General features: G+C 35.6%; 3 protein-coding genes and 1 non-coding gene across 4 annotated transcripts; 1 reads left to right on the top strand and 3 right to left on the bottom strand.

Moving 5' to 3' along the window:
- Positions 1 to 975: 975 nt before the first annotated feature.
- Positions 976 to 1,048, bottom strand: TRNAT-UGU (transfer RNA threonine (anticodon UGU)). Its single transcript has one exon. It is a non-coding gene; the product is annotated as a tRNA-Thr (tRNA).
- An 89-nt stretch (positions 1,049 to 1,137) lies between these two features.
- On the bottom strand, positions 1,138 to 2,390 carry Dnaaf6 (Dynein axonemal assembly factor 6). The gene is made up of 2 exons (XM_088184815.1): positions 2,294 to 2,390; positions 1,138 to 1,604 (listed from the first exon to the last, which is right to left on the bottom strand). The coding sequence occupies exons 1-2, from the start codon at positions 2,388 to 2,390 to the stop codon at positions 1,138 to 1,140; spliced, it is 564 nt and encodes a 187-aa protein (XP_088040941.1).
- Positions 2,391 to 5,736: 3,346 nt separating this feature from the next.
- LOC148235722 (uncharacterized) lies at positions 5,737 to 10,922 on the bottom strand. The gene is made up of 5 exons (XM_088184648.1): positions 10,572 to 10,922; positions 7,825 to 8,365; positions 7,464 to 7,676; positions 6,912 to 7,148; positions 5,737 to 6,834 (listed from the first exon to the last, which is right to left on the bottom strand). Exons 1-5 carry the CDS (start codon positions 10,676 to 10,678, stop codon positions 6,247 to 6,249), a joined length of 1,686 nt encoding a protein of 561 aa, XP_088040774.1. The 5' UTR covers positions 10,679 to 10,922; the 3' UTR covers positions 5,737 to 6,246.
- A 1,779-nt stretch (positions 10,923 to 12,701) lies between these two features.
- Rpn3 (regulatory particle non-ATPase 3) lies at positions 12,702 to 14,337 on the top strand. The gene has a single exon (XM_088184586.1). It carries the CDS (start codon positions 12,749 to 12,751, stop codon positions 14,258 to 14,260), a length of 1,512 nt encoding a protein of 503 aa, XP_088040712.1. The 5' UTR covers positions 12,702 to 12,748; the 3' UTR covers positions 14,261 to 14,337.
- The last annotated feature ends 1,375 nt before the right edge of the window (positions 14,338 to 15,712 follow it).

Genomic DNA, 15,712 nt, shown 5'->3' on the forward strand with positions numbered 1-15,712 from the left:
ATTTCCACCCCAAATTATCGCATTGGTCCGAGGGTCGAGAGTAGGAAAGAGTGAAAAAACATCCCTTATCTCAAAAATAGTATATAAACGCGAAAATAGCGTACTTACGACTTCCTTAAGTTATAACTTGACTTCGCTATTGATTTACTTCCGGCTTTGAATACTCGAGAGTTTAGCACCTGCTTAAACCTACGTTAAACCTGGTCTAGTTACGAAGTCCAAAATCCAAGAATTCAACCCGTTCTTCGGAAAAGACAGTTAGAGGCAACCTGACACAAACAAGAACATAAATAATTTTAAACTACATAATTTTTGTTGTTTTTAATATTTTTACAGTAAAAAATTACCCAGAAAATAATTAGGTGGGGGAAGGGGTTCATTATTTGTTCCGCTAGAGTACCGCCACTGATTTGTAGTAGCGTATTAATCTATAAATAAATAAATTATAAATATTTATCTAAAATTACATATTATTGCCCCCCCCCACCCCATGAGTATTTTCTGAATCCGCCACTGCATTTAACGTTTATTAACATAACAGATAATTTTATTATTATTGTTTACAATTGTTCATTTTCAAGTACTAATTCCTCACTGTTTTTTTTTAATTTGATATTTTTGGTTATAAGAACTGACATTATGATTGTAATTATTTACAATTTTTCATAACACAAATGTTATAATAACAATCTTAAGCAAAACCGGCAATCGAATTTTATTATATTTATTCATCTATAGCCTAAATACAAATTATCAATAATCATAGTAAAAGTAAATAGAGCGATAATTATCATATTTTAACATACACATTTTTTATTTTCTTTACGTATTAGTTGTTAGTTTTGCCGCTAGGTGGCTCTAATATCGATTTGACAGATCGCTTGAACAATTTTCTATACAAAAATGACACGTCTAACATATTAATGTATTGATAAAAAGATGTGATAAAAAAGCAACATTATTTATGTTTTTGGATGCCCCCAGAGAGATTTGAACTCTCGACCCCTGGTTTACAAGACCAGTGCTCTAACCCCTGAGCTATGGAGGCTCTCCTGCCATCATATAGAATAAGAAATGAAAAACAAATACTACATTAAAAAGACAATCTTTGATCAACATTTATTTAGCAAAATCAAATCAAAAATTCATATAATCAAGCTCTCTTATGATACGGAGAGTCAAAGTCAGTACTTCTTCATCCGAGTTCCATTTAGCTTTCGACTTATCAGCATTGATTGAATGAGGCAAGTCGAGATCTAGTTTATAAATAAAACCAGCAAGTTTCACATTCTTTGTTGATAAGTTAAGATCCATGGCTGAAAAAGTTTCACCAGGCAGTTTTATTGTTAGGATCATATCTTCACAACTTGATGATAGCGGAGTTTTGGGACCCATTTGTAAGAATATGTCTTCGGTAGTGACTGCTTGACGATATATGATGTTGTAGGACGGGTGTATCCGGTTATCGAAGCATAGTTCATCATTTTTGAGCTCTTGAGACTCAAATTCTTCAATGGATTTAGGTGTGGAGATATTTTTCTTCAACGCTTCAGTGATGTTTTGATTCTTAAGATCATATCCTATTGATTTAAATAAATTAGAATCGATTTATAATATACATGAGTAACTCATAAAAATATGTTAATGTTGAACTTCAAGAATCGGCATTGAAATTAAACTTTGGCTATAGAGAGATATAAAAAATATCGTTTAGATATGAAAGAGCCACATGCTATTTAAGTATTAATATGGCTTACAACATATATTGAATTGTAAATAAGTAATTGAAAAATATTGGGAAATTAAAACATTAAATACATACGGAAAATTTTGACACAATGAGATTTTATATATGTAAAAGATATAACCACAGAATGTATATTTACATATTAATAAGGTTATTTAACAATTAAGATTGAATTATGGTTGCATGCTAAGATTTTGTGCAGCGCACGTGTATTTATCATGGTGGGGAGTATGTTATGTTTGGTACAGTGTTTAATATTTGTTTTAAACAATTACAACACATTTTCTTGGTGGCAGCCGATTATTTTAGAATTTCATTTCACGACCAGCAAATAATTTAATCTAGAACCTAGAAGAATACTGTCTCTCTCTCTCAAAAACCATTAAGTGATTTTCATAAGCTTTAACTTGCAATTCTTTTTAACATAAAAATATTGACCATTTACAGTTGTGACAGTATTGCTTTAAGATCGACGCTATATATAAGATTTAATAAATAATTGAACTAAATTTTCAGTCAACATGTTCTTGTCATACACAAACTGACCTGCTTTAGGCAAATGTTCAGAGGGAATTAACAGTTCTTCTGGTGGCTTGAGTAATTCAGCCAATTGTAAAATATCACACTTTCGTTCTTCGTCCATTTTCTCACTGTTATTTGCGTAACTATGACTGAATTACCATAGAAACGTTTGATCAGGGCCATCGAAAAATGAAAACGATTCGTTCGTTAAAATATATATATTTACAAATGTATAGAACAGTAGCATAGAAGACCTTATGATTTCATATTCATTCTACAATATAAATGATTTTTTTTTACATTTTTTCATATAACGATATCGTAAATTAAGATTAATAAGAATATAATCATATTGTCCGACTAATTCAGCAATGTCAAATATTTAAATAATAAAAAAAAAATTAAATACAAAAACAAATATTTTCAAATATAAAACGTTAAAAATTATAACTTATGCGGCAAGCGGTTGTTAATAATAATAATCATAAATTCAGTCGCAGTAAAATGTTAACAAAAAAATGTAAATGCTGAAGTTAAAATCATATTGAAAAAAATGTTTTACAAAGAATTGCACTATGCAAAATTTTAAATCCATTGAATAGATTGAAAACATTACAAAAATATCAATTTATCATCAGATTTAACATTTTTGACAGTTTACGAATTTACATATTACGCGCTCACATATCAAATGATTCAGTGATATCAGTCGTTGGTTTTTAAATATATATTTGAGTAATTTAGTCTTTATATTAAAAAGTACAAATGTAAAATCGGCATGCTTAAAAAGGACATCAGATTTTTAATTACTATGTTATTGCTGGGTGTAAATTTTTATATGAAAAATGCGATATGAAACTTTTCACCTAACACGACACAGAGTAAAAAATTTATATTAGTCTATTATATACGTATTTTTATTTAAGATTAACCAAAGCCAAAACTAAAAGCGTAACATTTATGCAAACGCAATTAGTTCACTAATATAACTGATTCACCATAAAAAATGGCATTCATTATAATGCCAAATTCACAACCATCATATGTGTTTTTTTTAGGATTGAATGGGTGTAAACTATGTATTTAACTGTTGATAAAAATAATGTAGATGTATTAAAATTATCTGTAAACTTTATTAGTATTTATAAAAATTATATTGTATATATAAAGTTAGAATTAGAATGTGATCGTTAACATTTAGAGATTATTAATGCCATTTTGTATTGCATATTTCATAAAATACATGAATGACTACACAGTCACGAAAATTAGCAGTAGATTTTACAGCATCAATAACAATGAACAACATGAAAAAAATATAATTATAAATCATTCTTAAAAAAATACCATTCACAATATTCAAAAAGAAATCATTCAATACAATACATAGTATGCCAACATAAAAAAATCGCTGAATCGTTCCTGAGAAAATCACATATTTGATAGATTCCAATCTTATAAAATTATACATTAGTAAGACGTGCATGTAAAAAAAGAAAAAAAGTAGTACACATATTACTATAAGAAATCTTACAAAGAGGATTATCCATATAAATATATATAATAAACGCATTGTGATTTCTCAACCTTTGCTTTTCTTCTTTTATGTTGTTTTCAATAACATAAATCTAATCTGAAACAGACAACGCAATCTTTCAACAATTGTTTTTTAATTTACCTTAACAATATTACGTTAACATTTTATTTCCATTTCCCTAATTTAAATAAATAAAAATAAACAAATTTGTATATTTATTTGCTATAAAGAAACACTCAATGTGTAAACATTGAACAAGGAAAATAACAATGTATAACGTTACAGATGTCGTTTAATACATACTGACGATAAATAAATACGGCGATTCAGTACAGAGAACACTTGATTTTAATTTTATTTCAAATCCAATCAAAATTGTGCTTATAGGTTGTTAAACATTGGCAGAAATTTGAATAAACTAAAATGGAATGTCCGACCAACAAAAACTTTGCGGTCACATAATCTAGCCAATAGTGATAAAATTTTGCAAATATCAACAAGACCTCTGGACAAAATCGAAACAATTCTTTCTACAAAAATTCCCAACATATAATTAAATACATTAAATTAATTGACAGAAACCCTTTTACTTATTTTTTTTCTTTTATTACATTTTCATATTGCTCTAGGTTTCTTAAGTTTAAAGCAATTAAAAAAAATTGTGATAAAATAAATCAGTGCATATAGCTTCAGCTATGAACTGTTATAACCCTTTGAGTGACAAATTCCGTGAAATATTGCTTTTATAATTATCGTTAACAATACAAGCATATCAATGAATATTGTTAGAATATGCAGCACTTAAATGTTAAAAAAATTAAGTGATCAAATTAACTACATACACATTTAATTAAAACGATACTGAACAATTATTTAAAAATGTATATATATAAAGCTGATACACACACACAAATTAATATATATACACATATATCAGGGGTGGGAGGTAAAATACTTTCCCTCTCGATCGCTCGCATGTTAAGTAACGAGAGTGAATGAGAAATAAGGGCGTGCTCTTATCTCTCACTCACTCTCATCACATAACGCGCAAGCGATTGAGAGGGAAATTATCTCACCGCATGCGCCACATATATATATATATAGTTATATTGTAAATATGTTTAGTCTTATTTTAATGGATAAATATAAATTATAATTATAAGTACGGCATCATTTGGACCTTTTATATTATTAATGTATAACTGTATTCAAAATTAATATATTTTGAGCATCTTCATTTGAAATTAATTCATCAACAATAGGAACAATTTTCCCTACGATATATATATATAAATAAATATTGTACTTGATTGCAATGCTAGTTTAGAATATAAATTGTATCGAGTCTACGGTGAAAAATTCTTACCACATTAAAATAACGCATAAAATATAATAAAACAATGGTAGTTATTTGAACTACATACATCACAAAACACCTAAACTCCGCATTTGATGACTCTAAACTATGTATAACCATATAAAAAATTGTCTTTACACTAAATATTTTTTGTAAATTTTCAAAGGGATCATGTCTTAAAACTACTGATGAAAAACACAAAAAAACACGTCTTAAGTAGCGTTAATTTTTTTGTTTGTTTAAAATTATACCAAAGTAAAATACCATATCAAACACTCATTTAAAACATAATTTACAAATATATCAATTCTGACGAGTTAACCAGTATATATTCCTGTATATACATATATAAATATATATATATACAATCAATTCACAAGTAACATTTAATGAATTGTATAAATTATTATTTACATTGACTATGAGTGTGAAGTTTCAAAGAAGCTCGATGCCAAAAATTCAACAATTTAACAGTTCATTGAGTCAAGTAATTTTCATCTCTGAACAGAGCATGCAAGTAGAACGTAGGCACGAAGGCAGCTTTTGCGAACACACGTCTATTGCTTAAATATATTTTTACAATTTTCATGGTTACAGTGATGTGACTTTACGGCATGGAATTATTAACTTTACGATCACTATAAAAATTGGAATAGTAAAAATTTAGTAATAGTTAGTAGCCGCGATGATATTTCATGCATAAGAAAATATTCAGCATTATTTGTTAACTAGTCTATAGAATAAAATAAAATATACATACACATGTAATAGAAAAAATTAAAACGAGAAATGATTATGCATCCGTGTGCTCTTTTAAATAAGACAACTTTTTAACAAATATATTAGTCGCTAAGGATAAATGCCACACACGTAACGTAGACATTTATATTTCCACTAAACACCCTGATCGTCGAGTCTTAGAGACATAGAAACGTTCAGCAAATATTATCCTCAAAATATATGTATATCACACATATATATTTCACTGTCAAAAAGTTAAACCGGTATCGATCTATCGCAAAAACCATTAAAAGGACTGTGAATTTCATAAAACCTCTAACGCTACACAATATTAAACGAGCATTATTTGTCGTTGATATCCGGGGGCGCTGTACTATAATCTAACTGATAACCGCCCGCTCGGGTAACTTCTTCTATTGAAGGCTCTTTGCACTCGTTGCCGGAGTGACCCGTCGTACCGCAGTTCCAACACGAAGGTTTCGGTTGGGCGTACAACGGCACCGTAACATACGGCGCGGCATAGTGGGCCCCGTAAACGGGCGGCTCGCCGTTTGCCGTGAACGGCGTATAATTAGGTCTGTAAGAAGCAAACGCCGCGGGAAACACGGAGCGCTGCTGATAGTGCGGCTGCACGTACGACGCCGGCTGCTGAAGATACAGAGGCGACGAAGGCTGTCTCGGTCGGCCTGGTCCTAGAGGCGCCGGGGCGGCCAACGCCGGCGTCTCGGGCGGGGAGCGACTCCCGGTGCTGCTGCCGGAGTCGCTCCCCGACGATCGCTGTCTCGCCTGGAAGCAATACGTCTGAGGAGCTCCTTTGCCGCCGTGCGTCGGTCTCTGCATTCCGTTCATCTTCCCGATGGAACGCAGCTGCGCGACGGCGTCCGGACACACGCCCAGATCGTGCAACTTTTCGTCCTCCATGAGCCTCATCTGGAAAACGTCAAAGAGAAATTCGCTTGATACGCGGCGACGCTTTCGGGCGGGACCTCAGAGGGCGGAAAACTCACTTCGTTTAAATTTATATTGTTAAAGTTCATCACCAACTGATGCTGCTGCTGCTGGTGATGTTCGTTCGACAGTTGCTGCATCGGCGGGGGCGCCTCCTGGATTTGGCGCCCGGCAACTCGGCCGCCGGGTGTCATCGGCGGCGGCGGAACTTGTATGTTGGGCGATACCGGTCGGCTGTCGCATGGCGATGCGTGCTGTGAAATCATCGGAGACATTTGCGTAGGAAAATTATACATCTAAAACGGTAAAGAGCACATTCATAGATATGATTTTGACAAAAATAATTAAATTGAGTTATTGTAGCACGAGAGATTTGAAAGATAACCCAGCTTGTTAACAATATAGTAATAGAAGTTAGCTTTTCAAAAATCAGATAGAGTGTAAAGCAATAGCAGTGTATATATTATTTTCTTGAAAATGGAATAATCTTTCTAGTCATAATTCACATACCGCCGCTGATGTACAGGTAAAGATGAAAAACTAATTTCCTGGATATAGCTGGATTACTTCACAACTCTATTTTTTTAAATTTTAATTGATAAGACTAATACCTCAGGTGGCAACAATTCCGGCATGACGAGTCCACCTTCAGCCCAGTGGCCTTGGCCCGGCCCGTATTCGAGCATGCTGTAAGGCTGAACGAAAGGCGGTGGAGGCGCTCCTTCGTGTATAACAGTCATGAGTGGTTCGCCAGGCGGTGGAGCGTTGACAGGCACTGGGACATTGTTGACATCGTTAACTTGATCTGAACCGACCGGCTGTCCCTTAAATGTTCGATAGTGTTACAAGATATATTACTTAATTATATACTAATTTGTTATAACAATGCAAGTTGTCTTCTTCTCATGAAAACGTCTTAAACTGACGCCATAGAACTTGCATTGTAATCTATTACAAAAAACAAAGGAATACCTGCATGTGTCCCGGCTTAACATACATAAACGTGACTGGTGGAGGCCTATATGTAGGCGTAGGCGGTGGTTGGACACAGGTTGGACACGGGCGCCGGTCCACCTTAGGATTGTGATAGTTTCTAGCGGTCCATTCGTCTGGTGTTTGAGGTGGAGGCGGCGGGGGCTGTTGTTGCCTCGATCGGCGATCCTCAACTTTGAGCCTTTCCAAAATATCGCCGAAATGAGACCGTTGATCGAACGTAAAGGCCGGATGGTGCAGTGCCATCGTATACAGCAAGAGGAGCTCATCTAAAGGCTCAGCCCTTAGTAGACCGGCTCTCTCTAAACCTAGAAGTACTTTATGCAGAGTTCTGGCACACGCTGCGTTGCACGAGCGCAATAGGGAGACATAGAGGGCCATGCGGCGGGGAGCTCGAGGGTCTCCGCCCACTCCCCCTATCTCCCCGCCTAATTCATCCGGATTGTTGGCACGGAGCTCTGCTCCACGCAACTCTTGAAAATCACGCTTGCCCAATTCCTCGACATAGGTGCCCGCGAATCTGTGGAAAAAAAACTATTGTAATCATAGTAAATTAATTATATGAATCTATATCTTTGTACATTTTTTATAGACATATGGTTGAATAATATACAATGCTATAATTAGATATATCAAAAATATAATATAGGCAAAAGTGTTCAAAGTGTCAAATGTTAGTTTGCAACAACACATTTACCGAATGGATCGCTTAACCAACGCTCAATGTGTTAAAATTGTTATTATTATTATTCTGCAGAAATAAAAATTTTGAACAAACTGTGCATCGAAATTTACGGAAAGATTATGGTCAATTTCATCTTCCTGCTGAGCGAACAATTTACAATGTAGTGAAAAGAGATTGGAAGAGTTGGAGATAGGGTAAGGCATCATCGTGGCCCCCTTTAAGCCGAGAATATTGCTGCTGTAAGTGAAAGTGTGGCTGAAGAACCAGAATTTTTGATTCGTCGGTTTTATCAGCTTTTGGGCTTTTCTTTTGACTCCCTTTGGATCATTTTGCATTTGGACTTGCACCTATGCCTGTATAAAATTCAGATAACACAAACGCTGAAGCCCAGACCATGGTAAGCGAAGAATTTACGCAAATTTGGTGTTTGAGCAGCAGGAATTTGATGCTGATTTTTCAAAGAAAATATTCTTCTCTGATGAGGCACATTTCCACATCTCTGGGTAAGTTATTAAGCAAAATATCCGTATACGGGATGCGGAAAATCCTCATGTGATTCATGAGATCATTATATGCCCAAAAATGGAATTTTTGGTGTGCATTGTAGTCAGGCGGCGTCATTTGGTCTTACTTTTTTGAAAACGTAAAAGGTTTGACTGTAACAGTTAACGGTGAGCGCATGATAATCGATTATTTTTGGAACGAAATCGACCTTATCGACCATATTGTCGTAGAAGGCACGCGAGTCCAACAAGACAGCACAACTTGGCACACATTGGATGTTTTACGCGAAAAGTTTTCAGGTCACATTATTTTACGTTTTGATGACGTCAACTGGCCGCTAAAATCATGCGATTTACCTTTGTTGGATTTTTTTGTGGGGTTCTGCTGACAAACCCGAAACGTTGTAGCAGCCAAAAACCTACATCCGCTGAGTTATAGTCCCAAATGTCGATTTTCATATATTTTAGATTATTATTAGATCTATTTTTTAGCAACCTCTTTGTTTAAAATACATAATTCAACGTATTTCACACAAAGCTTTATCACGCAAAAATATGCCTCTTAATTGCCTTTTATTTTCGTTTTTAGCTATTATGATAATTTAAGGTTTCGATATCACATTTTTATGAGTCACGTTGATTCATAAAAATGTACCTATATAAATGTAGATTTCATGGTAGTAAATAATCTTCCGTTATCTGAGTTGTTTTATTTAATTTTTTGCATTCCTAAGTTAATTTTATAACTATTTATTTATTTAATAAGATGTTTTGGAAATTCTACTAATTGAGTTTTAAGGTCTAATAAATCTTTATTTGCAAGATCTTTCAAATCATTTTCGATAAGTTGTTTTAGATCGACATGACGTCAAGATTTAGTTGCTAGCCTTAGTAATCTCTCTAACGGCAATATTCTTTTTAAATGTCAGATTCGTAATATTTTCAAACCGGTAAGCTGCAGTGATTTGCTATATTTTTAATTTCTGAGGCAATATTAAAATTTGTTTAGGATATAAATTTTTATCTCCTTGGTTCATGAGTTGTAAAACACAGCTGGGATGTAAATGTTTTGCATTTTTTATATTGGTATGGTAAAAAAACATAAAAAATATCGTTTAAATTAACTGTTATTTTTAAATTTTTTTCAATGTCACATTATCTATTTGATAAAAAGTATTATGTAATTTATAGTATAAAATATATTTTTCAATAGTTAATTTTTACAAGTGTGTAGAATTAAGAATATCTTATGATACTTCTTCCAACAAGTGTGGAAACTGAATGTGCTTTTTTAGCTGTAGATGAATTGTAAATAGACGAAGGGGCCTGCCGATATTTTTAACTATATATTATATTTTATGAAAATCGACTACATATTATTAACACTATAAAAAAAGTTGTGTCGCTTAATCAATCGCGGGGAGGGGAGTAGGAAGTAGTGAGTACTTGTGGCAGAGTTGGTGATGTTTGTGTTGTTCGGGTGTCATGGCCGAAAAGAAGAGGAAGAGGAAGAGGAGGAGATAAGGCGAAATATGAACCTCAGCTCGAACGGCAAGCACATGTTGAGCAGGCCGCACAGCACGTCGACGCGTTTGTAGCTTTCCAACTCTTTAAACCACGACAGGACGTCCTCCTCGCAGACCATTTCCGGGACACATCGAGACGCGGGGGCCTTAGGGACGCTGCTCCTCCCGCGGACTCACGAGCGCGAGTGGGCTTCGCGAGTGACGGCGGCGGCGGTTGCGGCGGCGAAGGCGACTATAGTTTTGCGGCCGAGGAGCGCGGGGCCCATGTTCTTCCGTCGACGCGCGTTACGTAAGCGAGCGGGAGCCGCGGCGCGAGAGACTCCTATGCGACGACCGGGACACCGGACGGTCGAAACGAGACGCGCGATTCCGAACGCGAGCGCCCGCTGCGGGGTAATACCGAACGCCGCCTGCGTTTCATTTATTGCATATTGCATTCAAATCAATTTACTATGAAACGTTATACTACCTAGCTACCACTATATTGTGCTGTGGAGTTTATAAATTCATACCAACAAAATGTTATTTTTTCAATCAAAGTCAAATTTAAACTAGGCGTTTGCTCCTATATATTTCAATAAAAACATCAAACTATATACTTTTAACAAAAATATGTTTAAAGTGTAAATTAATCGCACAAAAGCCTAAAAAAATTCGATATACATTTTTTTTTATTAAAAACGATTCTTATGAAAAAAGCAAACATTATATTTATTTATTATAAGTCTGACTGTCACAGATTTTTTGTAAAGTTTTACTCCTCCTGTTTATTTCACACTATCACAATTCCACTGACAATACCCCCTAAATTAATGACATCGTTTATGAAAGCCGCCTATCATAACTATCTCAATTATCTCAAACTTTTTAACACTTTACTGCTTACAATTTTTTCATAAAGTAAAACATAAATAAAATTATTACAAAAAAACAACAAAGCGATATTTGAAATGCATTAATATAAAGTGACCACACCCTCATTTTTGAACATTATTCTTCTTGAACAAGAATGTCCGAGGTTGCCTTTTTTTAGTTTTCTCCTTTGTTATTATCAAAATATGATCACCTTGTTTTGTGCTAATTAAACTAGCTGCTGAGTGTCGGGTAAAAATAATGCATATTTGGTTACGATTATTTTTATTCTTTACGTATAGGTGAAGATAATATTTCAAGACAGTTGCTGGAGAGTTTGAAATATTGCGTTATCGAACGAAGAAACGAAGAACTTGTGTCTTTTACATTTTTTTAACGTTGGCTTTTCAATCTGTTTTTACAGAAGATTTGCAACTACTTGATTTTTTGATATTTTTAATAAATTAAAAATATCAACAAAAAAAGTTTAAAAAGCCACGCGTGCTCGATGTCGTCGAGTCTGAGTAGAAAATGCGTTTGTGTGTGTACAGGGCCGGCACGAGGGGCAGGCAGTACAGGCGATCGCCTGGGGCGCTAGATCTTGTGGGAAGCCGTGAAACCAAATAAAGGCCCAATATTCACTTAAAATTATCAAACAATATTGTTAAAGAATATAATCTGATATTAATTTTTTGTATACACTACTGTGCGTAAAAAATCGCAACGAAAATAAAACTACAAATTCTTAAATACCCATAATGGCAAAAAATATTATGGTGTCAAATATAATATTAAATGACTTAAATTTTAATTATATTTTTGCGCTTATGTAATGAGTTGTTAAAGTATTATTGAGAGAGGGGGGGCGCAAATTATTTTTTTGCCTGGGGCGCGAAGTAACCTAAGGCTGGCCCTGTGTGTGTACATAAACAAGGACAAATAACATAGCCTCGTTTTACGCTCGATTAAAACTATTTGGATTAAAAATATTACTTATCAGCAAAATTGCAAATTTAATAAATATAAATATTATTAAATTACTTTTTTAATATCCCACAACTTTTATTTAAGTGCGATACATTTAATAAAAAGAAAACCGTCTATGTTTGATATTACCCCACTGTATTTTATCTAAAAATAAAAATAATAATTTAAAATAAAAAATACATATCGTTTAGTTATAAACTGAATGTTTCAACTGTTATGTCTATTATTAGCGTTATAATTATTAAAAATAAAAAAATAATGTGACAGCGCGTCGACGCTGTCTATGGTCGGATTGTCTACGGTGAGTTATTCGGCGATTTTGAAAGCCGTCACTGCTAGTCGAGTCGAAGATGAGCAACTCCGAGTCGACGGCCCCGACGGCCCCGGCGGCCTCGGCCGACGTAGAAATGAAGAGCGCCGATAGCCCGGCGAGCGAGACGGAAGCCGGCGACGCGAAGAAGGACGCGGGCGTGACTGGCCTGCAGGAGATCAGGGAGCACGCCAGGCAGATCGACAAAGCCGTGGCCGCCAAGGAGCCTCGCTTCGTTCTCAGGGTGCTCCGCTCGCTGCCCAGCACCAGGCGCAAGCTGACCGCGGGCCTGCTCAGGGGCGTCGTGACTCAGCTGTATCCAGCGGGCGCCGAGAGAGACAGCCTGATATTTTTCGTCGACGAAATACCGCTGGGACCGGCCGAGCCGGACGCCCCCAAAGCGCGCGGCGCTCCCAAGACGCCCGCCCCCGAAGTGGACGCCTACGTTCACCTCCTAGTCCTGCTCAAGTTGATCGACTCCGGCAAGCTGGAAGAAGCCACGGCTTGTTCCGAAAAGCTCATGGTCAAGGTGACTTCGCAGAATCGCAGGACGCTCGATCTAGTCGCCGCCAAGTGCTACTTCTACCGCTCCAGAGTCGCCGAACTGACCGACGACTTGGCCGGAATCAGAGCCTTCCTATACGCTCGCCTTCGCACCGCCACTCTGCGCAACGACTCCGAAGGCCAAGCCGTACTCATCAACTGTCTTCTGAGAAACTACTTGCACTACTCTCTATACGATCAAGCCGATAAACTCGTGAGCAAATCTGTCTACCCGGAGACGGCCAGCAACAACGAATGGGCTCGTTTCCTATATTATCTTGGACGCATCAAAGCGGCCAGGCTCGAATACAGCGAGGCTCACAAGCACTTAGTGCAAGCGATGAGGAAGGCTCCTCAAACCGCCGCCGTCGGATTCCGTCAGACCGTGCAAAAGTTAGCCATACTGGTGGAGCTCTTGTTGGGCGATATACCCGATAGAAAGATCTTCAGGCAAGCTGCCATGAGAAAGGCACTCGCTCCGTACTTCCAGTTGACTCAAGCCGTCCGCATGGGTAATCTGCATCGCTTCGGAGAAGTGTTGGAAAATTTCGAAAAGCAATTCAGGGCGGATCACACTTTCATGCTCATATTCAGGTTGCGCCATAACGTAATAAAGACTGCGATTAGGTCCATAGGTTTGTCGTATTCCCATATTTCGTCTCAAGACATTGCCAAGAAGCTCGGTTTGGATTCGGCGGAAGACGCCGAGTTCTTCGTCGCCAAGGCTATCAAGGACGGAGTCATCGAGGCGACTCTAGATCCAGCCACGGGTAACATGAGCAGCAAGGAGAGCTCGGACATCTATTGCACCAGAGAGCCTCAGTTGGCTTTCCATCAGAGAATATCTTTCTGCTTGGATTTGCACAAACAGAGCGTGAAAGCTATGAGATATCCGCCCAAGGCGTACGGTAAGGAGCTGGAGAGCGCCGAAGAGAGAAGGGAAAGGGAGCAGCAAGACTTAGAGTTAGCTAAAGAAATGGCCGAGGAAGATGACGACGGTTTTCCTTAGACGTTTATACATATAGATTTTTTTATAAAATTATTGTATTTGCAAAATATAAATTAAAATTACTTTAATTGTACTAATCTTGCTGTTTTTCTTTTAGGCTAGTTATGTTAATCAAATCTCATTCAATGTTTTATGTGCAACGTTTATATATTTTTTTATTATATTAAATTTGATATACCAATTAAAATCTTTTTTTATAATATAATTTGATAGATTAAAAAATAACAAAAATTCTGTTTTGATCTAGTAAATTTTATTTAATATTAACCATATTTGCTATTTTCATCATTGTGAAACTTGTCAAACATAAAACTACTCAGCTATGAGGGTAGATTGAGAACTTCCTGGCGTAACACATGATGTAAGATGTTAAGAGTAGTATTTTGGAGTGACTTTTTTTAGGAGGTGGTGAACCTCTTTTCTTTCACTGTTTTTCCTGTTGCTTTGATTCAGGATAATAATAGCGAACCCATGTTTTATTGGTAGTAATAAATCTTTCCATGAAAATATCAGGGTAAACTGCATAACGAAACTCACCTTGCGGAATTTTTTGATCCAGTTCATAGGAGATGACCACAGTCTATAGACTCGCCGATCTTCCGTGACCACGTTTTCTTCTGTGGCAGATGATGTTGATAATCGTCTTAAATGTTTTCACTTCTGTTTAAAATCAACTTCCCACTTTTTGATCATTCCGTGTAAAGGACAAGATGTTCTTTAAATGTTTGAAATATCTATGAATTTGGTTATGTCATGCCTAATTTTTCACATGAATCACTAATTAAGATGCGATTCTAATTTCAGACATAGAAAATGTTATACTGTATATTAGAAAAGATATCAATTTTCAGTAAGGTTATGACTAATTATTCCTAAAAATACTCGCTGTAAAGATCTGAGTGATTGTAAATATAACAAAAGCATTTAGTGTTAAAGTAACATAAAAACACAATTTTGAATTATTTAACACATAAAGAAGAAAGAAAAGGAATATCCATTAATTTTTGGAACAACAAATACACATATCGCAAATGATATTAAAGAACATGAATTAAATATTGAGGATTATAATATGATTAGATGCTATTCCAATTCCAGACATACAGGAGGTGTTATACTGTGTATTAGAAAATGTATCAATTATAATATACACCCATACCTCGCTTTACGGCCTAGATATGTTCCACGAAACTTGGCCGCTAAGCGAAAAGCCGTATAACGAATCAATTATTCTAATACAAATTCAATGGGATCGGTTCCAAATTTGTTAAATATGTAACATGGTTTATCATTTAAAATGCATTTTATCTTTTTATTTCATTTAAATCAAAAATACATACATAACAAGTACATACATTTGTACATAAATAATAACAGACTCCAAAAACCAACAACAATTCATAAACAAAAATGAAACAACTTCATGTTACATAAAATATGTGTATGTATACA

This window comes from Plectrocnemia conspersa, unplaced genomic scaffold, assembly GCF_051122295.1.
Source record: "Plectrocnemia conspersa isolate PC_06_02 unplaced genomic scaffold, ASM5112229v1 ptg000004l, whole genome shotgun sequence".
NCBI lineage: Eukaryota > Metazoa > Arthropoda > Insecta > Trichoptera > Polycentropodidae > Plectrocnemia > Plectrocnemia conspersa.

Coding starts and splice junctions, on each gene's coding strand:
- Dnaaf6 (XM_088184815.1), bottom strand. CDS start 2,390: ATGGACGAAGAACGAAAGTGTGATATTTTACAATTGGCTGAATTACTC. Junction 1,605..2,293: donor TGAACATTTGCCTAAAGCAG/GTCAGTTTGTGT, acceptor TATTATAAATCG/ATTCTAATTTATTTAAATCA.
- LOC148235722 (XM_088184648.1), bottom strand. CDS start 10,678: ATGGTCTGCGAGGAGGACGTCCTGTCGTGGTTTAAAGAGTTGGAAAGC. Junction 8,366..10,571: donor TGCTTGCCGTTCGAGCTGAG/GTTCATATTTCG, acceptor TTTTTTCCACAG/ATTCGCGGGCACCTATGTCG. Junction 6,835..6,911: donor ACAATATAAATTTAAACGAA/GTGAGTTTTCCG, acceptor GACGTTTTCCAG/ATGAGGCTCATGGAGGACGA.
- Rpn3 (XM_088184586.1), top strand. CDS start 12,749: ATGAGCAACTCCGAGTCGACGGCCCCGACGGCCCCGGCGGCCTCGGCC.